The sequence below is a fragment of the Anabrus simplex genome, chromosome 4, assembly GCF_040414725.1.
Source record: "Anabrus simplex isolate iqAnaSimp1 chromosome 4, ASM4041472v1, whole genome shotgun sequence".
Lineage (NCBI taxonomy): Eukaryota > Metazoa > Arthropoda > Insecta > Orthoptera > Tettigoniidae > Anabrus > Anabrus simplex.
In genome coordinates, this window is record NC_090268.1 from 291498353 (window position 1) to 291524717 (window position 26365).

General features: G+C 37.1%; 1 protein-coding gene across 10 annotated transcripts in view; it reads left to right on the plus strand.

Annotated features, from left to right (window-relative positions):
- Window positions 1-26365, plus strand: part of ewg (DNA-binding protein Ewg) — a 281799-nt gene that overhangs the window by 5211 nt on the left and 250223 nt on the right. Inside the window, exon 1 of one of the 10 annotated variants that reach the window (XM_067145585.2) lies at window positions 2281-2324. The exons of 8 other annotated variants lie outside the window; for them this stretch is intronic. In XM_067145585.2, the coding sequence (XP_067001686.1) occupies window positions 2307-2324 (18 nt within the window). In that variant the 5' untranslated portion in view covers window positions 2281-2306. Of the gene's footprint in view, window positions 1-2280; window positions 2325-10876; window positions 10957-26365 lie in introns of those variants that run through there. One more of the 10 variants, XM_067145590.2, reaches the window with a different exon arrangement.

The following is a 26365-nucleotide window of genomic DNA, read 5'->3' on the forward strand; positions in this document are numbered from 1 at the left end:
TGATTTGGTTTTGTGGCCCATGAACATCAGTGGAATTTGATGCTTATTTCGGTTTTAAATAGAATATCATAATGAGTTTAGGGTAATTCAAGAGTAAAATTTGGTGAGCAATAAGGCTCACACTTATCGGAAGGGAGACACGTGGAGTGGATAATCCAAGAAGAATTTCTCCTGTATGTGCTTATATACAAGAACCTTGTTTATCCGGACTAGGTGGGACTGGAGGTAATACAGATAATACAGAAACAAACTAATAAATCAATATAAACCACTAGACTATACAAACCTTTATTTTGATATTAACAAGAATTTAGAAAAGAAACGCTTATTTGGCACATAAACTCAATACCGTACGTACTGTATTCACTTCTGTTCACAGAAATAGTGTGCAAGTTTCTTTTGTTTTCAAATTTGTGTGGCATATCAGAACAGTTGTTTCTGTCTGACGTTCTAGATTAACTATAATTTTTCCATTTGTGGTGTTCCCTTCCCCTAAAACGTCACATTCGTTTTCCAATCATTGTCCTCTATATCACTAGCGGCAATAATTTCATCATCAGTCTTCATGCCTAACCAGCATCTCTGTCATTCCACAACCAGGCATTTATGCCTTGTCAACATCCGAACAACCAGGAATGTTTGCAAATATTTCAAGGTCTTCGGACATGCCAACAACTTCAGAAACATCAGTGGTAGAATCCTAAACAGCAGACCATATTGTTTTCCAAAAATATTAAAAGAACAATACACTGTGTCTTCACTCTGCTAGGAACAAATCCACAGTGACCTTGGTAACAATAGCTTGAAGCGTTGGGACTGGCAATCTCTTATGCTGCCTGCGGTGCAAACATAACAATTGTATAGTTTCATATATACAGTATTATTTATAGGGTGTGAGCCTATATTTTCGTGACAAAACAATACAAAAATAATAATACAGTAAATAATAAAATCAGAGGGTCGGATAAACGAGATTCTTGTGTACCTACCTATAGCATGCCTCGCCATTTGGACAGCTGTCCATCAAAATCTGTCAGTTGTGTGTGAGGTGTTGGCCCCGCTGAACGCAACTAACGGATCACTTGTCAGCTCGTGCTCTGTTGGCTGAAGAAGCTGAGAGGGAAGAAGAAAGGCAAAATCAAAGATATTGGGTTCACAACACTAATGTATCTAGAAATTTAAATGGTTATTTTGTCTACATTGTTTGTCTTGCCATGAAGATGAATTCAAAGTGTATTTTCAAATGAGCTGCAAAATTTCAACACCTATTTCAGTGGTGTCGCTATGTAAATTGTGACCTTTTTCATATTGAAAAGTGTACTTTTCACTGGGCGAGTTGGCCATGCGGTTCGGGGCGCGCAGCTGTGAGCTTGCATCCGGGAGATAGTGGGTTCCACCCCCCGTGTAGGCAGCCCTGAAGATGGTTTCCCATTTTTACACCAGGCCAATGCTGGTGCTGTACCTTAGTGAAGGCCACGGCTGCTTCCTTTCCATTCCTAGACCTTTCCTATCCCATTGTCGCCATAAGATCTATCTGCGTTGGTGCGACGTAAAGCAAATAGCAAAAGAAAAAAACTGTACTTTTCAACTGTCCGCGAAAAATAGAATTGGTTTGACGTTTAAGAGAGCGAGATGCTCAGAGTTGCAACAATCGTATTACTCAACCAGTCCTCCTTGTGGTAACATCAAGTCCGTATATTAGAGATGTATTTTAAGGAACTTGACCAGATATTCAACGTAAAATATAAAAATAAACATATGTAATACGTGAAGTATTTGCGCCAGAAATAAATATTTATCTATATCAGTAAATATAATTCCCGTATGGCAGTTGCACGTGTACAGTAAGAAAATTGCACAATAATGATTAAATTAATGTCGTATGGTTCACCTTTTTCAATATTATGCAATATTATTGAATTATGTTACTAAACTAGGGACTAGTTTTGGCCTTTGCTGGCAATCTTCAGCTTTAATGTAATACATATAATAACTAAAATGTAAAAACACACAATTGACATGAAAACTAATGTACAAACTCACAATACCGTACATGAAAATCTGGGATGAACTAAGTGTAGCATCTGAAAAATAAATTAGGCTCTAAATTCTTAGCATCTGGAGTATGCTCATCATCCAGACTATTTTTTGTATTGATATTCATAGAATTGTTGGTTCCATCACTGCTATACTGCTTTTCATGAGAGTTTAATCCTGTTTTAAACAAATAGGTGGAGAACTTTGCCTTAGCACGTGGACATAGACGTAGTTGATTGGAGAGGCAACCATCGCACTCACTCGACTGTATGCCAGCTCGAAGAAAAGTAGTATGTCATTTTAGCGTACTTTATTACATTTAGATTGTTTGGAAGAGTACGTAATCAAATTAAAATATGCTTGTCATATATACCGGTATGTATGTATATATATTTTTTAAATAAAATAGTGATTAAATAATGAGAAATGAAGGCACAAGGCGTGGTGCAATACAGGAAGTCTTCACATAGTGGGGGAAAGTCCCAAGCTGTACAGCGTGGAGATAAGGTGTTGCGTCTTGCAGCAGCAGTCATTGTCAGTATTCATAGTGAGAGAAATGCAGTGTAGTGAAGCACAAAAGATGAAAACCGCTCTGAAGTGACCATAGGCAGTGCATTGTGAATGTGTTCACTAAACTAAGTGAACAGAATCCAGGTTTACTCCTTTATTCTGAAGTTCAGATCTTCGCACTGTTGTTGTATGCGATGTGCAGCCCTGTACATCCGAACACGAGATGTTGATGGGGTGGAAGTCTGTACTACACGCTCAGCGAATCACAACTCTTTCTTTGGCGGAGGCGTGGACATACCATGTTTATATCAGGATTAAACTCTCATGAAAAGACATGTGTATAATCGTTACAATTTCAGTTGCAAACTGGGAACTGGTAAATGTTGATTCTGTAGTCAGATCATCAATCACCAAATCTACTTGGAGTGGTGTTAACAGTATGCATGCCATTGGATGCCACTGTAAATAACCACCAGCTGACGCAGATCTGCTAGATGGTGTTTCCACATCGACCAATGTAAATAAAATGAAATGTTCCCGTAGTGCTTGTTAAAAACATGCTGAAATGACGTTGGACATTGTCAGGACAGTACATGAAGATATGTTTAAAACTGACACATTCGTAATTTGTGGCTGTTATAAATTGTAATGATTAGCAATGATGGAACTAACAATTCTATGAATATCAATACAAGAAAGAGTCTGGATGATGAGCATACTCCAGATGCTAAGAATTTAGAGCCTTATTTATTTTTCAGATGCTACACTTAGTTCATCCCGGATTTTAATGTTAATTGTGAGTTTGTACATTAGTTTTCATGTCAGTTGTGTGTTTTTACATTTGTTATTAGATGTGTTACATTAAGGCTGAAGATGGCCAGCCAAGGCCGAAACTAGTCCCTGGTTTAATAATGTAATTCAGTAATATTGTATAATATAGTATTGAAAAAGGTGGACCACACAACATTAATGTAATAATAATTATTATTGTGATCAGAATTCAATATGGATCAAAACTATGAAGTTTATATCCTATGAACAAAAGTGCACACGAAAGAATAGAATGGGATTCACACAAATATTTAATATGTCATACCTGAGATGATAATCCTATGAGGAATACACCACTCATCTGTGAGTCACTTCAACTGTCAGAACTGTTGCCATCATCAGAAGAACTGCTAGAACCCCCCAGAGAAAACATTCATTTTCCCTTGTAGATTCAATAATTTTTCATATGAAACACAGTATCTTTCCACTTCTTGCTTGTTATCATACCCAGCACTTATTCAGTCAGCTGAGTTCAAGTTACTACAAGTAACTGAAGTCCATCCACGTTGAGGGCAACTTTGCATTTCTTGCACTGGAAGCAAGATTCTTTCCGGATTCCACGCTCAAAACAGACTTCACATCTCCTTGATGGGGCTTATTTACTTACTGTAGGAGCAATCTTTTCAGGAAAATGACCCCAGTGCCTTGCCTGTAGTCTCACTGGCCAAACTCCAGTTGCAATTGTTCGATGTGGTGAGGTTATGTACGAGATTTACCTCCTATAGTGACGTAATCAGGAAGGGTGACATCTTCCAGAATTTTATTTGCGTACGCATTGGTTTACTTGCAAATTCCCTCCCAAAAAGTGTCAGTAAGGAACTGACTCACAATGTCATATTCTGTATCATTATCACCCAGACGCCTCCTGACTATAGTATTTAGCTCCCCAAAAACTGCACACGCATTGCCTTTCGGAACTTTACTGGCCAAACTCCAGTTGCAATTGTTCAATGTGGTGAGGTTACGTACGAAGTTACCTTCATCCTCACCATCACTTTCATGAGCGGGAGTCACAGTTCTGAGACGCACTATCACTGCTGAAACTACTACCAGATAATTCTGAGTTATCTTCATCACCACTATAGAGAAGAAATTGCAGAATTCTTTCCTCTTCCTCCTCGCAACGTTTACGCGACATCTTGCTCCGTGGTAGCATTCATTTCATGAACAATATGACCGACTATAGAAGCAAAATAAACAGTGACAAAATGGCCTTCAGATAATAACATTGGCATGTAAACATGCTAAAACTATCTAGGAATGTAATTCTATAGTACAACAATACAATCTAAAGAAATCAGTAGTCAGACGTATTTCCGACTTGAGTACACGGCGACGGTTGTACCCATCATTGTATGTTAATGAATGCGGAACTCTTTACGGTTGTACCCGCCATTGTAATGGAATGGGTTAATATCTTATTATACCAATATAAATGGTCCGTTATTGGACATTATAAATTTTCCAGCTAACTCATTCCGCTTGCCAGCGTTTCACCCTAGTGTGCTAAGTCGGGCTCATCAGTTGGAAAATAGCATACCCACCAAGACGCATGGCTATTGCATACCGTGGAGGCCACTGTGTTGGCTACTTGCAGCCACCGGCAATGTCAATGCACTATGAGAGACTTTGTCTCATTACCATAAATTGATGCCTGCCCAGCCTTCAGATGATACAGATGTTGATTCCGATAGGGAACCTGAAATGTTTGTCCGGAATGAGTAAATTTATAATACCAACTAGCTGATGTACCCATGCTTCACTATGGGATTCTCAGAAAGACTGGTTTTCCTAACTACAGTTAACATAGGCCATTACAAAACGTCAGTAGGAATGTAGGGATTAAAAGCAATGTTACATATAAAATACTCGCTCAAATGAAAAACACATTTTCTCACTTTTAATAAACAGTACTACGATGCGAATCTATCGTTCCAAAGTTCCAGTGCTGGTATGTCCAGTCTGCAGACAGCAGTGAACACTCCTCTGCCAGTGTTCTGTTAAATATACACACTCCTCATTTCAATCAGTGCCTCAGGGTAGGGATTGAATAGCTCGAATGCTATGATGAAACAGTTTGTTACATACCAATAGTATCAGAAACTTTATGAAACCAGAGGAATGGCATGCTAAAGAAGAAAGTTATCTAACAGCCCAGCTACTTCCAGACAGTATTCAGGCAGGCTGTTATACTTGGTACGATCGGGGGAGTTGGCCTTGCAGTTAGGAGCATGCAACTGTGGGTTTTCATCCGGGAGGTAGTGGGTTCTAAAACCACTGTCGACAGTCCTGAAGATGGTTTTCCGTGGTCTCCCATTTTCACACCAGGCAAATGCTGGGGCTGTACCGTAATTAATGCCAGGGCCGCTTCCTTTCCACTCCTGGTCCTTTTCTATCCCATCGTCATCATAATACCTATCTGTGTCGGTGCGACATTAAGCTAATTTTAAAAAAAAAACCTTGGTATACAGCAGTAAACCCACCTATCGGACATTACTGGCAACAGTACACAAAGCACATCACAACAAACAATGGTAATGTAATGCTATTGTTTAATCTTATGAGCCTTCAGTATTGTAGGTCTTCACATTTAGTTTACTTTCAACTCTATGATATTAGGGCATCTTACAAAATTATTTATAGCGTAGACTGTAGTTCCTTATTCCTCGACTTTATATAACGATTTTCATTATATTCTGTTTACCCATTTTTTTGTGACTTTGCACTCGTATGGACTTGGCACCAAAAAACCAAATTGTAGTACAATGTAGAGTATTAGAATAAGAGAATCAGTATAAGAATAAGAGAATGTTAGAGAGTGTTCACACGAAACTTCACAGCGTATATAATTTCACATTTGTGGGTGTTGCTTATAAATTTGTTCCATACCTGCCAACTTTCCCGATTTAGGTGGGAGACTCCCGATTTTTGACAGTTTTCCCACCTCCCAATTATTCTATTATTTCTCCCGATTTCAGCTTATTTTTAGGTGAACATCAAACATTTGTTTTCAAATCCCGCCATTTCACCTTTTTTACGTCAGTGGCCAGAAGTCCTTCGCTCATTGGGTGCTTTCAAACGAAATATCTGCATTTATTAATGCGAGGAATGTGCGCGAAACTGCGATGTTTATTGAAATCGCGGCGCGTATATCGATTGTCAATCTCTCGTTCTCCCATGCTATGTTTGTGTTCGTTCACATCAGACTAGTCGCTAGATATAGTCTTTCTTAGTAATTTAGTGACAGAATTTTAATGATCGACTAGTGACTTTTCTAGAGATTTTAGGAGCCATTTGTGGACAATTCTGACTAATTTTAATTTATCTCAGTATAAATAAAATAAAAGTTTGTACATTGCTCAGAATTTAAAAAGAATATTTCCGTACCGGTCGGACCACAGTAATGCACGTTTTAATATTCCGTACTTTCTGTCTGTCTATATGTATAGTACGCGAACCTTTTCTTGAGCCCTAGTTTCCATTCAGCACTATGGAGCTCAGGGCTCAAGAAAAAGTTTGCGTACTATATGTACGCTCATCATGAGAAAACAGCTGAAGAGAATTTAATGAAAATCGGTATATAACGTTGGGGAAAAGGTCACTACAATCTAGGCCATAAATAATTTGTATTCACGCTGAGTGAAATGGTAGTTTAGGGGAAAGCCTGAAATTTAATTAATTAATTATCGAATATTTATGTTATTATTGGCCCTATCGATAAATACTACATAACTAAAGTTATATATTATTAAATTTCCAATCATTGATGTCTTATACATTGTTATAGAGAATACAATTTCCGATTATTTATGTCTTATTCAGTTTTACCGTACCGGCTATAATAGTATTGGTGGTGATGATTAAATTGTGAATGATTGAATGATCGCTTGAATAACAACACAAGAGAGAGTCATGAAAGAAAGGACGACTCACTTTACATTAGATGCTCTAATATCATAGAGTCGGAAGAAAACTAAATGTGAAGGCCTGCAATATAGAAAGCTCATAAAATTGATCGACAATAACATTACATTGACCATTGTGTTTTGTGATGTGCCTTGTGTATTCTGCTGCCATTTATCTCCGATACATTGGGATTACTGCTGCGTATAGAGTATAACAGCCTGCCTGAATATCGACAGGAAGTAGTGGGGGAGTTAGATCTCTCTCTTCTTTAGCGACCCATTCGTCTGGTTCATAAATTTTCTGATACTAGTAGTACGTAACACACTGGATCATCATAGTATTTCAGCTATTTGATCCCTAGTCTGAGGCAGTGATTGGAATGAGCAGTGTCCACACTTAAACGGAATAATTACACAGGAGTGTTCGCGGCTGTCTGCGACCTGGTCATTCTAGCTCTGGAACTTTGAACTCAGAGATCGACACCATGGTACTTTTTGTTAAAAGTGAGAAAATGTGCTTTATTTCATTTTATCGAATATTTCATATGACAGCATTGCTTTTAATCGCGACATATTCCGTCGCGAAGCATGGGTACATCAGTTAGTTATTTGATACAGATAGCATTGCGCTTCGCATAAATGCGCGGGCACTTGACGCAATATATTAATCTATGCATTTGCTAAGTAATGGCATCTTAAGTGCATGACTGATTCACACATGTGGAGCACGAGTTCATACTATTTTTGGTAGGCTTATCAGAGACCAATCATCTCACTCACATACTTCCTGTGAGGGAATCTTCTTCTTCTTGAGACGTCGTCTCCGAAAGGAGGTCGACGGTCCACACGGCCAGCCCTGATCTTGACGTTGCAGCCATGCCATGTGAATTTATTGGAATATCTCTTAAGGATCTTTAATGCAGTGGTTTCCCGTTGCCTTCTGCATCCTAATGCCGTTGACCAAACTGGTTCCTCCGCCTTTGGGAACAATAGAGTGCCCTTACCCATACCCGCTCATCCACTCTCAAAGAGAGACTGTTTTCACTTGGTATAGGGGATCTCCTTATACCGGGAGATAATCGGTCCCTTCATTCGTTAGCCGCCTGCATATAAAATATTTTTGTATGCAGTCGTTGCCCCCTCTCTACTGCAGGGAGGTGAATGTCAGGATTTCACCGTCATTGAAACAAGGACCAAATGGCATTCCCTTGTTTCTCTGGTTCTTTAGAGAGGTATGAGGGAATAGAGATGTGTAATTGTAGCCTCGTATGGCAACAGTCGGGCTTTGAGACAATACATGTTATAAATATCTCACAGTACTGTATTGCACAAGACATGTAGAATAAACAATTTTGACCAATTGTTTCTCCTGATTTTTCCTGATTTTCATCTCAAAATCTCCTGATTTTCGGTTTTGTAAAGTTGGCAGGTATGATGTTCTTATTGGCTGAGATTTCTCCCTGAACAGTCATTGGTTGTATTCACTTTAATACTTTTTAATACTTCATTAACGGTAATACCATTTGTGGACAATTCTGACTTATTTAATTTATCTCAATATAAATAAAATAAAAGTTTGTACATAAGCTTAGAATTTAAAAATAATATTTCCGTACCGGTCGCGACCACAGTAACAAGGGGAAATGCACGTTTTAATATTCCGTACTTTCTGTCTGTCTATCTGCATGTATGTATGTACGCTCATCTCCTTGGTTGTATCTCCCTCAGAAACCTACATCGCTAAGTAGAAGTGTCCGGTTTATCCATTAAAATTCTTCTGCTATTTAATGCGCAACTCGCCTGCCTCAGGGCTGTCACGTGGTCATATATACCCTTGACTGCATGCGCTGCACACACAAAAATAATAGTGAAACCTCCCCTCTCAATAACGTGAGTTCTCGGCTCATTCGCTCAACGTAGCACATAGGTAGTCTGCTGATTAAACTCGCAAACTCAATCTAATGCACAACAAATATGCACATAAATTCAATTATGTCCTTCCCCTATTAATTAGGTATCAAATGGTTGGCTATAGTATCTCCCTCAGAAACCTACATCGCCTAATAGAAGTGTCCGGTTTATCCATTAAAATTCTTCTATTTATTTTCTTACAATGAAATCCTGAAGTTTTTATGATATTCCTAAGCAAAGTTTTCCCGCCGTGAAATAACCGAGCTTTTCCAAGAGATTTATGTAGTTCAGGGATGGTTAGGTATTCCTTCCTTTCATCATCATCCTCCTCCTCCTCTTTTCTCCTTATCCAGCTCCTGCTGGGTCGGGGCATTTATGGCACTTCTCCACCTTCCTCTCTCCTTCCACCATTCTTCTTCCATCATTTTGTCTCATTCCAGCTTTCTTCTTTTTGCACTCATCTTTATTGAACCCATCCACCTTGTTCTAGGTCTCCCGTTCACACTCTTTCCCTCAAACTTCATCATCTGTTTTGGCATTCTTCTCTCCTTCATCCTCTTAACATATCCAAACCACCTTAGTTTATTCCTATCAGTTCTCTCATTTAGGTTTTATATGCCGATTTCTTTACTAACATCTTCATTTCTCACTCTGTCTTTCCTTGTCTTTCATATCATACTTCTCAAGTATTTCATTTTGCTGGTTTGAATTCTACTCTCATCCCTACTTGTCATTGTCCAGATCTTAGCTGTGTAAGTTAATATGGGTGCATAATATATTTTGTACATTCTCTTTACACTTCCTTGGTACTTTCTTATTCCAGATAAACTTTCTCATATCCTGGTAGAATGCATTGCCGTGTTGCACTCTTTTGCTAATCTCCATGTCCAGCCGTGTATTGTGCTTTAATTCAGTCCCTAGGTATTTATCTGAAACTGTTCACAATTTCAAGAGTTTGACGACCTGTTTTCATAATTCCTTTCTCCTCTTGGATATCGCCATAGTCTTGCCTTTCTCTGTGCTGAAATTCATATGATGCTTTTCAATTTTCTCATTCATTGCATCAGGTTTTTCTTGTACCATACTTCTTTGCTGTTCATTCTCCAGACCACAATATTGTCTGCAAATAGTAATATCATCTCCCTATTGTCCTTTGTCTCTTTTACAATTTTGTCTGTAACCATTAGAAACAACAGGTGACAGCTCATTCCTCCTGTCTTATTCCAGTTTCATTTCTAAACCATTCTATCTTTCCAACAGGAGTCAGTCTCTTTCTCTCTCTCACACAATATTTAAAATTAACTCTTTGCTCTTTTGTGGTCAGTCACACGTGGTTGGCCAAATTTGGGGCTGTCAAGATAACCTGCTAACGCTTTCTTCACTCTCCATCTCCGTTAAATTTCCAAGATGTTACAAAAGTGCCCATTGGGCATAAATGGGTTAAAGCATAATGTAGCAAACAGAAATGTTCATGTTGCTTGTACAGGCACACATTTTTTGGAGTTTGATGTTGCAGAGAAATGTACTACGGTCGAAACCCACAAAACAAAGACTGGTGTATAACATGATCTCGGAATCATTTGAAAATTTCGTATGCCTGTTGCATTGTGACGAACATGTCTCTTCGGTTTTAATTTTTGTCCAGAACTGTCCTTTCAGGGGATAAAAATCTCTTGCTCGATGGGATGGCGAACTGATACCTCGATTGAGAAATTCAAGAACTTCTTCATTTGGAAGCGACGACTTGCTGCGCCTGTCTGAGGTAAATGAATTTGTGCCAAATTTTGCACTGAAAGCAGAAACAACTTCCAGTTTATTTTGGGGATTTGCTGGTAAAGCCTGTTCTGAATACTTTATAGCCTTTCCTCATGTTTATTTGCATTTATTTACAGATGGTGGCTTATTCAGATCTGCAATCAATATAGATTTACAGGAAGTCAATGTTGATAAGTCCCGAAGTTTCTTCTGAGCTCTGTGTTTAAAAAAAAATATTTTCTTTATTTTATCGATTCTTGTACGTGTTAGCAGCATAGGCATAACAGGGCAGGTGTTGTCTTCCTTCTTCTCTTCTCATGTCTTTCTTTGCTTTTAAATGCCTCATAATTCTTTTCTCTTCCTGATACCACTTAACAACAAAAGCTGCATTGTGATAAATCACCTTAATTTGAATACTGGTTGCTGTTCTAGAATATGCCCTTTACAATTGAGTGTAACGCAGAAACTGAATTATTCCTATGGGCGGCATGTTGCATCACAATGTATTCTTGTCAAATACACTTGACTCTTTACACCCCAGTCGCTTGCTCGTGAGTGTGTCGTAAACACTCAATGTATTTTACTTTTTTTCCCTTAGTGGTTCAACATCACCCTAAGGCATCTTAAGATTTTCAGCAGCACAAGGTTCGGAAAGGGCTAGGATTGGGAAGGTAGTGGCCATGATCTTACTTACGTTACAGCTCCAGCATTTGCCTGGTGTGAAAATGGCAAATAATGGAAAAGCATATTTGGGGCTGCCGACAGTGCGGCTCTAATCCACCATCTCAGTGCAAGCTCACAGCTACGCGACCCTAACCACATAGTCAACTTGCTCAGTACATATTTTACTATAGGCTACATACAAATCTATTTGAAATTTTAAACTAACAACCGAGCATTTTGAAAGAGTGTACAATATTGGCTTTGTGTACCAATTTTTTTTAAATCGAGGCACGCCCCTTTTACCTACAGAAATTTTTTTTTCCTGACGTTTTTTTACATACCTGTGGCAAGGAATTTGTCTCTTTATTACACCTTGTATAAATTGTTCAATTACATAATTGTACGGTTACATACGAAGGCAGATCAAATCTAAACAGGAATTTGAATGTACTGTTGCTGTTAGTAATAATCCTGCGGTGGGGTTTTGCCAGGATGTTGGTTTTGCACGTGCAAATGACGGTGGAGAGCTGGGCTGCTTCAGTACGCCGTGAGTGAGCAAGAGGTGCACATGTCCATTGCACAATGCATTAATATCAAATTTCTTGCACAAGAGGGCACCAAACCTTCAGAAATATTGAGACTGCTTCGCGCACAGTTTGGGGAAGAAACGCCTTCGCAGACTCGAGTGTGTGAGTGGGCGAAAAAATTTTGGCAGGAAGAGAAGCTGTGGAAAATGAACCCCATGAAAGGAGACTGCAGACAAGCATCACTGCAGAAGACATTGTTGCCATTCGTGACATTATTGGTGAAGATCAAAGAATAAAAATTTTGCGAATTGTTTTAGCCGTAGGAATAAGTTACGGAAGTGTTCAAACCATCATCTGAGATGAACTCTATTTCAGAAAGTTGTCTGCCAGGTGGGTTCCTCGTTTCCTTCACCAGAAACAAAAAACTTTACGCCAGGAAGTTTGTCAGAGACCCCTGCATTGTTATGAAGAGGAAGGAGAGGATTTCTTGCGTTATATTGTGATGAAACTAGGGTGCATCATTACACCTCTGAGTCAAAGAAAGTAAGCAAGAGTGAAGTCGCGGCGAAGAGACAAAGCAGGTCCGGTCAAGGCTAAAACATGCCCATCTGCTGGAAAAGTACTTGCAACCATTTTCTGGGACTCTGTGGGTGTTTTGCTGGTGAATTTTTTTGACGACCAAAGGACAATTAATGCAGCCTATTACTGTTGCTTTTGTATAAAGCAAAAGCTGCGTATTGCAACAAGCGACACCGGCAGCCGATCCAAAACTTTGTTCTTCTTCATGACAATGGAAGGCCACATACTGCCGCTTTAACACGGGAAGAACTAGAGGAAATTCACTGGACACCTCCGGAACACCCTCTGTAGAGTCCAGATTTATCGCCCTGCGACTACCATTTGTTTGGACCACTCAAACAAGACCTGGGAGGACAGCAGTTCGATGATGCAAGTGTAGAAAAGTTTGTGCGCAACTGGCTCCCCACACGTCTCTCTTCTTTCTATCAGGACGGCATCAAATACTTACCAATACAATGGAGAAAATGTGTATCAAAGGCAGGACACTATGTAGACAATTGATCTTTGTGCATTTTTTTTTGGTTGAGGCAATAAATTTAAAAGAATAATTCCAGTTTATATTTGATCTGCCCTTGTACTAGGAGGACAAATGGATTCTTACATAACAATGAAGGGAATGTCATCATTGAACATGAAGAAAACCTAAGCAGGTGGAAAGTCTGTGTGACGTCTTTTCTGTGATAATAGTTGGACCATGTTTTTCTGTTTGTGATACACGTGAAGAACTATTAACACATTCGACTCATTTGACTTGGCGTTCATGCGGGCATTGGCTCGGCCTTCAACTCAAATGACGAGACATTCATGTGCAGTCATGTACTAGCTTATGTTTTGATCATCTCTCAAAGCGTTTCCCTTTTGTGAACTTCTATGAATAAAACAAGAATGTGGCTTGTTTGCAGCTTTCCTTCTAAGAACTTGTACCGTAATTTATTGCCCAATTGTAGCCTCTGAAAGCACAAACATTTCATCGGGTGTCAGTAAGTCTCCTAGCCATGGCTCCAGGCGTATTAAAGACCAGTGGTAGTTTTATGTTCTTAACACTACTAAATACATACCTGCCAACCCTTCCGATTTACCCGGAAACTTTCCGTTTTTTAAACTCGTCTTCCAATTTTCATTTTATTTTTACTTCTTCCTATTTTTGACCAATCCGAGGTCAATACTCTTCCCTTAGGATAAATTATTGTTTGCTTGTGTAATTTACTCAACCTCATTTTTAAGTGTATTTATTTGACAAATGTATCGTCCGTCGTCTTTGAGTATCATATTTTCCACTCACTACAGCATCGTGTGTGTCTTACAGCTGGGAATTCGGGACGGCAATCATCCTACAAGCGAGAGAGGCTAGTGCGCGTTAGCGACTCCGTTAATCAGGACGAAAGATTGACTTTCTTGTTCGAGCGCTATTAACATTGTTTCTGTGCGTAGTTTCTTTGGCGTTGTAGGCCACATAATTTTTCTTGCGGTTCTGTGCTTTTCCCCCTGTCAGTCGTATGTTAATAATGTACCGTATGAGACATATTGATCTGTTTTGTATGTGGTAGTTTTGTGTATTTCAGTGCATTGTCCATTCTTAGTTCATAATTTGAATGAGTTAAATGCATTTCAGAGAGCTGTGTCGGTGATAGTTTCTGGTATTTTCTCTTCACATTATGGTCACATTACATTTTCTTGTAACCATTTTTATGTTTTCTTAGTTTAAGATTTTAAATTTCGTGATCAATTTGCCTTGTAACTGTAGGCCATCTTTCGTCGAGGCCATGGTGCATTATATGTGATAAAATCCAAGAATGAAAAAATCTTCCTGTTTTTGATTTCTAAAAGTTGGCAGGTATGTAAATATATATGTATTCAATACTTAACATTATTTTATTTGGATATGCATTTGCTGCACAGCATGGCGTATCTATTCATTACAATGAAAGTCCCAATGAGAAGAACAGCTGTTCCCTCCAGAGAGTGTACATCTCTGTGTCCTTACGCTGATGTTACCAGCGCACTCAATGTTTTTAAAAATACACTAGTCTCCCCCACTTAGACTCGTGTTACACATTGAATTTTAAATAAACCCTTTGAAGCTGTGAATATATTAGATAAGGAATATAGACTAATTAAATAAGAGGGAGTACAGATAATCTATGGAATTTTGAAAAAGTAACCTCACTTCTCACAGAACAGTCGAGAAGGAAAAAGTTAGGTATCCGAGTTTGTTCACAAAACAAAATCGCGAAACGGCACAGGCAGTTGAGAATATCTCGATCTATGGACACCTACATTTGCTGGAACATCGGGATTCTTTCATGGTGTGACTGCCATATTGGGAGTTGATGGATTTTCTACTGAACAACTGGATCTTGACGTGGTGATTCTGTCAAATCAGAATTTATCGAGACATGGCAATCTGGAGCTCTAGGCACATTGTATGATTGGGCTGGTTCAAATGTAACTGATTTAGGTTGAATCACTGTCCCATGCATTTGGTCAATATGGCATTTCAGTTTCCTTCCTGATTCGTCCAAAATAACTAGGTAGTGTCGCTGACTATACTTCTTTATAACTTTGCCGAATTTCCAAGAGTACTTGTTATTGCAGAAGCAGCGCACCTGGACTCTCTCCCCCACTTGAAATTATCGTCCTGGTTTGGCTACGGATAATGAAGGTTGACTTGAAGGGTAACTTTCCACATGCAAGGGGTGCAGCACGGTATTGAAACAGAATCTTTGTATTTTCTTGTGGATTGGGACATTATCATCTGGGGCAGAACGGAGAAGATTACTCAGTATTTGAATATCTCGTTCTTTTAAGCCGTTAGTGGTTGCGTGCTTTGAAAAATGGCTGCATTATCTGAGACAATGCTTCCTGAAAATCCATGAGAAGCAAATATACGGTTTAGCAACAAAATTGTTCTGCATACCTTTTTCTGAGTCACCAAATTGTGTCAAAACAGCGGTATATATTTTCGGTAGTCAATTGACAGTACTGTGCAGGATATTAGCAATACTTATTTATTTTCACCTCGTCGCCAACTGTTATGTTCTGAATACTCTACTAAATATATATATTTTCAATACTTGACATTATTTTATTTGGATATGCATTTGCTGCACAGCATGGCATATCTGTTCCCTACAATGAAAGTCCCAATGGGGAGAACAGCTGTTCTCTCCAGACAGTATACATCTCTGTGTCCTTACGCTGATGTTACCAGCGCACTCAATGTTCTAAAAATACACTACAGACATCAATGCTGTTGATGCATTAATTGAAAGTGTTTTAGACAGTGATTCGGAGGACAGTGTTGGTGATTATGGTAATATTGAAGAAGGGATTTTAAGTGAATGCGATAGTTCATTTGATATGAGTGACTCAGAAATTGTACCGAAAACTTTGTGTGTGAAAGCACAACACCATGGCTGGGTGTGGGTTAGTAATAGTGATAACCAACCAATTATTTGTCACCTTACAGGCTCTTCAGGAATGTCAGGTGAACTGAGAAACAAATATTTAGATAATTCTGTACAGAATTTGTCACTGATTTTGGATTATAACAAATGAACTTCATTTCATTTTTGGAGTTTAAGGACCCCTCGTCTTCCCGCATTGCACGGGGAATTAATATATACGCTTGAGAACAATTGTTGGACGCAGACAAGGAAAAAGGAAAAAAAAGAACAGACGATACCAAGTGGTTTGACACTCTTTCTTCTTTATTCGTGTCAGAAGTATCAACTTTACTTACAGATATTTAACAAAAAGCAACAAGATATCTACATTCCTACTATACAAATATACAATCACAGATAGAGCAACAATATTCGAGAGCTAGATGATGCTTGCCCAGTATAGGGCAACGTCAATAGCGTTGGGGGAGGCTGCAATCAAATCTTTCATAGTGCACATTGAAGGACATAAAACACACTGATATAAATGTTGGATCGTCTGCTGCTCTCCGCAATCACAAAGTGATGAGTCACTTGAGAAGCCCCACTTCCGCAAATTTACTTTTGTTCTGCCGACTTCTGTATGGAATCTGTTAAGGGCTTTCCGTACTGTCCATCCACTTCTCCTGGTGTCCACATGGAAGACTTTCCTTTGGCTCTATCCAGTTGGAAAGGTGGTGGATTTTTTCTTTCCACATTGTGACTCTAGCATTCTCTGCTTTCCCCTCAAGGTTAACTGATGTGCGGAGAAAACTTTTTCTAGATTTTAGCCTCTGTGTAGCTGGGTGGTTTCCATAGAGAGGGTGTGCTTCTGAAGGTTTGACACTAATGAGGATGAATTTGAGGCCTACTTTGCCCTCTTCATTCTGATATCCCAGGTTCGTAAGCCTCTCGTCCAATTATATTGGAACAAAGATAAATGTAAGGGACCCCAAAAAGTGTGAAGTGCATCTACCTATACCCGAATGTTTTGAAGTTTACTACACAAAATCTTCATTCTGACATCATTGTTGGTGATCAGTTATTTTGAATGCTTCACTAAAAACTGCATGAAAATTCTGGTTACTGTTTAATTCTGACCAAGTGGCTCACTCTTGTTGAGGACAATTTAAATCTGAATTCCAAGAGAGCTTGCGGGACCATTGAACTTAAAGTGATTGGGTTAATACTTCACCAGGAAGTAAAATTTGCACTCAAGAAGTGTAAAAAAAAATCACCTGGACTTGATGGTATACTTGTAGAAATATTAAAAATTCTTAACCCTTTAACCGCCAACATCCGATTGATCGGACGTTCCGGAAAAAGTACTTTTCAAGTTATTTCTTCGTTTTAATAATGTATAATACATGTTTTGGACTAGTATTGGATTAAATAAGACTATATACAACAAGTTTAGTTGAGGAGCTTGCTGCCGAGTGGCTTGGTGGCCAAGCAGCAATTCAGTTCCCGCGGCCTGGTAACGAACCCCTTACTATTTTACTGAAAAAAGAAAAAAAAGGAACGCAGCTGTTCCGTATTCAGAAAGATTAGTACTAGTCAGGTGGTAAATGGAAAAAAGACCAGATACATTTGTAAACAGTGTAAGAAGAGTGTACACCCTTTGTGCTTCCCTAAGCACATTTGCTAGAGCACGTCATAAACATGTGTAAATATTAGTAAATAATTTCTTGTATCATATTTTTAAGACAAAAAAGTGTATTTTTGAGCATTAAGTCTGTGTGAAATAGACATTAGTAGTAATTATTTACTTAAAACGAACCAGGAACTGTAGCATTTGCATATAATGTAAGATTAGAAAATTTCACATTAATAATAATAATAATATTGTAACTGTAATATTGTACACAAGGCTGTTTTTTTTATATATATATATATATATATATATCTATCATAGGAAACACCACCTCTCTAAAATAATGCAGCTTTAGATAGTAAAAATATATTTTTCTTATCGATTTTTGATCATGTAATGCCTTTTTTTTTTCAAAGAAAGGAAATAATTTATTTGAATTATCACTTCATATAACGTTAAGAATTTCATATTTAGGTTCCGTATTGAAACAAGATTTACATCAAAGAAAGGACAATAAGTTCCACCTTTTCAATACTATATATTGTGTGAAAGTTTTACATTACAGTTAAAACATCACAACTTTTGTACATTCGGTACCGGTTTCGACAGATTCCCTGTCATCATCAGCCGAGAATAATTAAACAAAGACAAGTATAGATCATGATTCTTATGGTGGATTAAAAATATACATTATATGATTAAAATAGTGTACACAAATTAAAGGTAAGTTAAATGGGAATGGTCATTATTCTATGAGGTGTACACCTTAATATTTCTAATTAAAAGGTTAATTTGTTAAAAGAAATTTTGTTCTTGTAATATATAATTAGGGCCTATAGTGAAATTTGATTGTAGGCTTAAATCTGTAATATTTTAACTTTTTGACCAGTCAATTCATTGAAGTTATGTAGCCATGTTTGACACATTAAAAAGGTAAACAAACATTTAGTCGAATGGTGTTCCACATAAAATATGTACAATAAAATTCAATTGGAGCTTCAACTTGGACTTAAGAATGGAAGAATTATATTAATGTTCAATGCAAGCAGAAATAGATGAGTTAATTTTTTCACTATGTATTGATGTTGATAGTTAGATCCATTGAACAGTTCAATATGTTGATTTGTATTCTGGAATGGTTTACATTATTTTGAGGAATAGTAATTGAGGTTCTTGCTAAGGTGGTACTTGAAGATCTTGTGTTGTAAGTTGTGAATACATAAATGATTTGGAAAGATCCTGATCCAAGTCGGAACCTATAAGAAATAAAACGCTATTTAAAGTTATATGAAAATCGGAAGGAGTAAAAATTCGTGAAATATTAGTGAGATGAAGGACTCACCTCAGGTGCCAAGTTGGTAGTAGATGTATCGGAATGGAACTAACAGGCTGAATGTGAAGAGACGGACCTCAGAAGGAAGCAAGGAGGGGCGGAGTTTCTGAGCGAGGGGAAGAGGGAGCGCGGTGGAGGCGGGACTATAATCGGGTGGGCGCGGACGGCGGTAGGGGTAATATGTACGCGTGTTATGGATTGTTTTGAAGATAGATCGATTTTTCGGGATTTTAAGATTGTTCAATATTTTCATAAACGTATCAAATAAAATCGTAGGTTTGTCGGATAAATCATTGAGATTAAAATTTGAATTATGGTACTGATCAAGTGAGATGTAAAATTGTTCAGTGAAATCAAGTATAGGACCTTTATTTATTATTTCAATGATGTCTATATTGTGGTCTATGCCATAAAATTTGTCTTTATAGTCGTGTATATGTTGGCCTACTGCGGAAAATTTTCTGTATTTAATTGCATTTACGTGTTCTGTATATCTAATTTTGAATGATCTACCGGTCTGTCCGAGGTAGGTACTGAGGCAGTCGTTACAATGAAATCTATAGACACCTGACTTTTCAAAGAGGTTGGGAGGGTTGATTGAGTTAGAGTTGTGTAGAATGTCTAGGTTTCTATTATTAGTTCTGAAGGAAATGTTAATATTCTGCTTCTTAAATATATTTGTAATATTATGGATATTGCGGTTATAGGTAAAATTTGAAAAAGTTTTTGATTTAGTAGTTTGTTTAATTAGGTTCGATTTTCGGCGATGTCTGAATTTGCTGATTATATTTTCTATAAAATTCTTATTGTAATCATTATGAAATGCGATATTACGTATAGTGTTTAATTCTTTATTGAGGTCTGATTTTGACATAGGAATATTGAATGCTCAGTGTACTAGGCTATTGTAGGTAGCCCGTTATTGTCGTAGCAGTATGTGTGGGTTTTCTATAGACTTTATATTTAAAGGAAGATGGGAGTTTGGTGATAGTGAGATCTAGAAAATTGATGGCATTCTTGACTTCGGATTCTAGTGTCAATTTAATGTCTGTGTCGATAGTGTTAAGATGTGTTAGAGTGGTAGCTGCGTCTATAGTGCGTTGGTCCATAATAATAAATACATCATCGATGTACCTGGACCAGAGATGTATGTTGTTAAATGTTGCATTAATGTCTATTTTTGTATGTTCTAAAAAATCTTAGATATATTTCTGCTAAAATGCCGGAGGCTGGTGAACCCATGGCTAGGCCGTCCTGCTTGTATATTATTATATCGAATGTAAAGTAGTTGTTATTGATTAAAAGCTTCAAGATAGACATAAAGTCAGCTATCTCAAGTTGACTACAGTAAGTTGGCTATGGTTGTGTAGATTTTGAGGGATAATATGAAGGAGTTTTTCTGGTTTTATACTAGTGTACATATTAGTAACGTCAAACGAGTGTAAAGAGTGATATGGTTGAAGTGTAAAGTCATCTAGTTGTTTAATAAGTTGAAGTATATTCTTTATAGATTTCTTGGACTGAAAGGTGTAGTGTTTTTTAAGGAATTGTTGAGTGAATTGTGCTGTTTTATACAAAGGACTAGGTCTATAGTTTACAATAGGGCGTATTGGGACATTAGTCTTATGTATTTTAGGTTGTGCTTTGACAGTGGGAAGTTCTGGGTTCATATGAATTAGTTTACTTTTTTCACTATCGGTTAAGAGAAAGGATGTATTTTTAAGTGTCTGTATTAACTGCCGTTGGATGGCTTGTGTTGGATCTTTGTTAATTATTGTAAAAGTGCTGTCTGTGAAAAAATCTTTAGTTTTGGATACGTATTCTGTTTGGTTCATTATTACAATCCATAACACGCTTACATATTACCCCTACCGCCGTCCGCGCCCACCCGATTATAGTCCCGCCTCCACCGCGCTCCCTCTTCCCCTCGCTCAGTAACTCCGCCCCTCCTTGCTTCCTTCTGAGGTCCGTCTCTTCACATTCAGCCTGTTAGTTCCACTCCAATACATCTACTACCAACTTGGCACCTGAGGTGAGTCCTTCATTTCACTAATATTTCACGAATTTTTACTCCTTCTGATTTTCATATAACTTTAAATAGTGTTTTATATCTTATAGGTTCCGACTTGGATCAGGATCTTTCCAAATCATTTATGTATTCACAACTTACAACACAAGATCTTCAAGTACCACCTTAGCAAGAACCTCAATTACTATTCCTCAAAATAATGTAAACCATTCCAGAATACAAATCGACATATTGAACTGTTCAATGGATCTAACTATCAACATCAATACATAGTGAAAAAATTAACTCATCTATTTCTGCTTGCATTGAACATTAATATAATTCTTCCATTCTTAAGTCCAAGTTGAAGCTCCAATTGAATTTTATTGTACATATTTTATGTGGAACACCATTCGACTAAATGTTTGTTTACCTTTTTAATGTGTCAAACATGGCTACATAACTTCAATGAATTGACTGGTCAAAAAGTTAAAATATTACAGATTTAAGCCTACAATCAAATTTCACTATAGGCCCTAATTATATATTACAAGAACAAAATTTCTTTTAACAAATTAACCTTTTAATTAGAAATATTAAGGTGTACACCTCATAGAATAATGACCATTCCCATTTTACTTACCTTTAATTTGTGTGTGTGTACTATTTTAATCATATAATGTATATTTTTAATCCACCATAAGAATCATGATCTATACTTGTCTTTGTTTAATTATTCTCGGCTGATGATGACAGGGAATCTGTCGAAACCGGTACCGAATGTACAAAAGTTGTGATGTTTTAACTGTAATGTAAAACTTTCACACAATACATAGTATTGAAAAGGTGGAACTTATTGTCCTTTCTTTGATGTATCACTTCATATAATAAAATATAGGTGCATTAATTTACATCAATAAAATGTCTAAAGCATTACCTTCGAAACAAAAAAATGCCCATCCAATTTACATAAATTGAATGGAAGATATTACAAATAATTTACTGCAAGGTAAAAAGTGCTCATTAGGCCTTGGCGGTATAGGACATGGACACCGCGTATGAGGCTTGTGGTCAAAGGGTTAAGGAAGATCGATCATGGATATTCTGACAGAGCTGGTTGACAACTTTAATCCCTATTCCAAAGAGAACAATGGCTAAATCTCATGGAGGTTATAGTCATAATCCTAATGAGCCTGTTCTCTAAACCTTCCTAAAAGTAATACTGCAAGAAAGTACAGGAAATGTGAATCTTACATAGTTTAGTTTGGATTCTGTAATGGATTTGGCACCAGTAAAGCATTGCTGGGCTTGCAGGTTTTGGTGGAAATATGTGTAGACATGTCTGTGGAGGTATAGGCCTATGCTTCTTTTATTGATTAGGAAAAGGCTTTCTACTTTATGAAACATGAAACATTACTGCATGTCCGACATGATATTTCCCTGGGTGGTAGAGGCATGCAATTTATCGTCAACCTGTATTGGAATCACACCACATCTGCTAAGGTCACTGGCTACGTCGTTACATTTAGACAGCGATTTGATTTGCTGCACAAGATGTTTCCTTGCATGATGTCATTCCAACTCGCTTTTATGAGTCAGTTCGTTCGGGTTTTGTTTATAGAATATCAGCAAAAGGCAATCGCGGAGAGATAAGGCGACGTAATACCGTTACGACATGGGAGACTGGGAAGAATATTGCCTCACCATTAGGTAGTGGGATTTCATCACTCCTAAGAGTAAGGTTAGCTGTTCGGGTTCATATATCATTCCCGTGGTCGTGTGATTTTGTATGGATTTCTAAGAAATATTTCCTTCAGTGTCCACTGCTATTCTTTTTATTGAAACAGTGATTCACAGTAAACCCACGTGTCGTAACCTGCTAAATAATGCCAGAAGTCGAGTATAAGGTCGCGTCTTCAACAATATGTAGTGGAATTTTAAAGCATTTTCACTACCGATGGAAAAATATTATTTTGCCAACCGTGTGGTAAAACAGTAAGTGCAGATTAACGTTCTCAAGTAACCCAGCATTTGTCTGGAAATAAGCATATTGTGGCTGCTTCGCGTGTGCGTTTGCGACAGTTACTAATAGCTGAACCAGCTACTTCAAATGCAGACCCATCTAAATATTCCCGCTATTATTTAGATGTGTGCAGAGCATTTCTTTGCGCCGACATACCTCTTGGCAAAATAAATAATCTTGGACTCAGAAATTTCCTAAGAAGTACACTACTTTTGAGCCTCCTGACGAATCCACATCAAGGAAAAACTATCTCCCAAAATGTTATGAAGAAACTTTACAGAAATAAGGAAAATTGGTGTCTGTGTATGGAAACGTGCAGTATGGTATATTAATTTTTGATATGCCAGAGTAGATACTATGGACATTCGGAACCTTACTTCGTCTCATAAATTCAAATCTGCCTGCCGAAAGTTTTTCCTGGGAACATAAAACTGAGTTGAGTGAGTCATTGTGTGTATGTTGTGTGAATAGGTCGTCTTCATTTATTATTATTATTGTCGCACTAATTTCTGTACTGATAAGTAGGTTTAACTTAGTCTGTCCGTTGTATTATTTCTTTTTAGAATTTCTATGTCTTACTTTTATGTTTACATATTTAAATTTTATTGTTTATAGTGGTTAAGTGTAAGAGAGGGCCGTGAGCCCTAACTTCGCCGCAAATGTAAGTCAGGAATAAAGAAATAAATAAATTACAGGATATATTCACCTGAGCAATATTGTGATTTAATACTTTCCGCAAATAAGAAACAACCTTTGTTGTGGCCAAAAGTGGTGGCCAATATTTTTCAAGAAAACTGCAAAGAGCTTAGGCACACCAAAAGAATCTCTTAAAATTAGTACATACAAGCATTTCATTTGTAAAGAGGAAGAAAAAGGCTATGTTTTTGCAAATGAGTTCATTGATGGTCTCAACTGCCGTGTTCAAACTCTTAAAAGCGGGAAACTTTGAGTTACCGACGCAGATGGCCTACACGGGACGAGTTCCTATCAAAGTGCAGAAGTTACAAGGTATTTCAAAAATAACTCATTACATACCTGATCAATACGAAGAATTTTATGCAAGCATTTTAATATGGCCTACTGCAAACACTGTTGAAGATGATGACAGTGAATTGACCTTTTCTTTCAGCACAGTAGAAAACTTTTTGTGTATGCAAATGACTAACTTTTCATAACTTTTGGTAGATATGAGTTTAAATTAAGTTCCTTTTTGTGATTTAATGTTAATGCACCGTACGGGGGTACATCATTCGTATTGTGCCTTTTTCCCCAACTACTTCATATACTCCGGCCATTAATCTAATATATATCTTGGACAGTCAAATAAATATATTCATTTCCTGCAAATTCCAAGACATCACGCAAATAGGAATGAAAGTAATTACATCAACCTAGATCTGCGACCAAATAATTATTTTAATATCCATGTTTGCCAATACATCTGTATAGTTCATCCCATCCGACATCAGTACTCTTTTACCTCCACCGATATTTGCATATTCTGGCGAATATCATATGTATATCATGTTTTGATGTCAAGTATGTATTAATTCACTGCACAATACCTTTCAGGGATACAAATTTCAATCAACTTTTACGTGGACTCGACTGAAGAAATGCACAGCCTCTTTCCTAAGTTCATCCGCAAAACCATCTCCGCTTAACTGTAGCCAATAAGTAAATAAAACTGTGAATTTACCCATTGATTAACTTATAAGTGTTCCACCTAATATGTCTTCCGATAATGAAATGAATAAATAGCAAGAATTCCAATGAAAATCCTTATCTCCTATTTTATTTAAAAGTTCATTGTACTTGGAATGAAGTATAATATTATTTACATGTTCAGTCATATTCATTGAATTCCGATCTCAAACTGAAATACACCTGATATTTTTTTAAATATCATCGAAAATATTATTAAAATATCATTTAAATATCTTTGAAATATCATTAAATTCATTGAAATACCTTGAAATATTATTTGAATGTCATTGAAATATTTCTTAAATATCATTGAAATGATTGAAATACCTTGGAATATTATTGAAATGTCATTGAAATATTTCTTAAATATCATTGAAATGACTGAAATACCTTGGAATATTATTGAAATGTCATTGAAATATTTCTTAAATATCATTGAAATATCAAGAATTTCATTTAAGTATCATTCAAACATCATTTAAATATTATTGAAATATCATCTAAATTTCATTGAAAGTCCCTTTGAAATTCGCACTTATTATCTTTGCCTTTCTTGCTTTCTCAAGTTTTCTTTTTGTTATAACGTAAACAATATAAGTAAGTTCCACGTAACATGGCTTAAAAATTGCCATTCAGTCATATACCGACGTAAATAAAATTGAAAATAAAATATTATTTCTACTAAGCAAACTTATTAAATCATAACATCTCCTGAAAATACGTTGGAGTAGCCTACCGTAACACACGTGTCAATAAGCAAGTCAAACATCTGGGAGTGCCATACCTTCACTCAAAAACAATCATCTATCCGCGAAATTTGGACAGAAAATGGTATAAGAAATTTATCTGTTTACGGACGGTGGTTATTTAACTCATGAGGATGTTTCCTCCTTCCAATCATGTCTTTGACAGGAAATCAACTTGGGCATAGCCTAACATGTGAAATTCTTCTAGAAACATGGTAAGTTTCAATCGTAAATGCCTTGTTTTAGGATATGTTTTCGAAGACCATACACCATTAATAGCCTGCAAGTTCAATAACCTCATACAATCGTATACATGTACCATTTAACCTGACCTCGTACACTACCTTATAATTCACATGGCGATGACAACAACAATAACCTAACATTAGTGTTATGTTGCATAAATATCACCAACTACTCACATGTAATAATAATATTTCACTGAATGCGCACCATATCTAATATAATTCCTCATTAATTATATACCTCCATATATCCATTATTCTAGCCTACAATCTCATCAATTCGTTGATCATGACAACGATTCCATACAATAAAATCATTCGTTGCTTTACAAGTAGCGCAATGTATGTATACTCCACTCATATAATATGACACATCATGGGTTTACTGTATTACAAAACACAAGCAACTACACATCCCCTGTAAAAGAAAGCATGTGTTACTATTTCAGGCTCTATTTACTTACGTTTGGTGTCAATTTAACGTTATGTTAAGTTCTATTGTTCTAGAAGACGGTCTTATTTCATACCACATTGCATCTGGATTGATTTACACAATGAGACATATATCT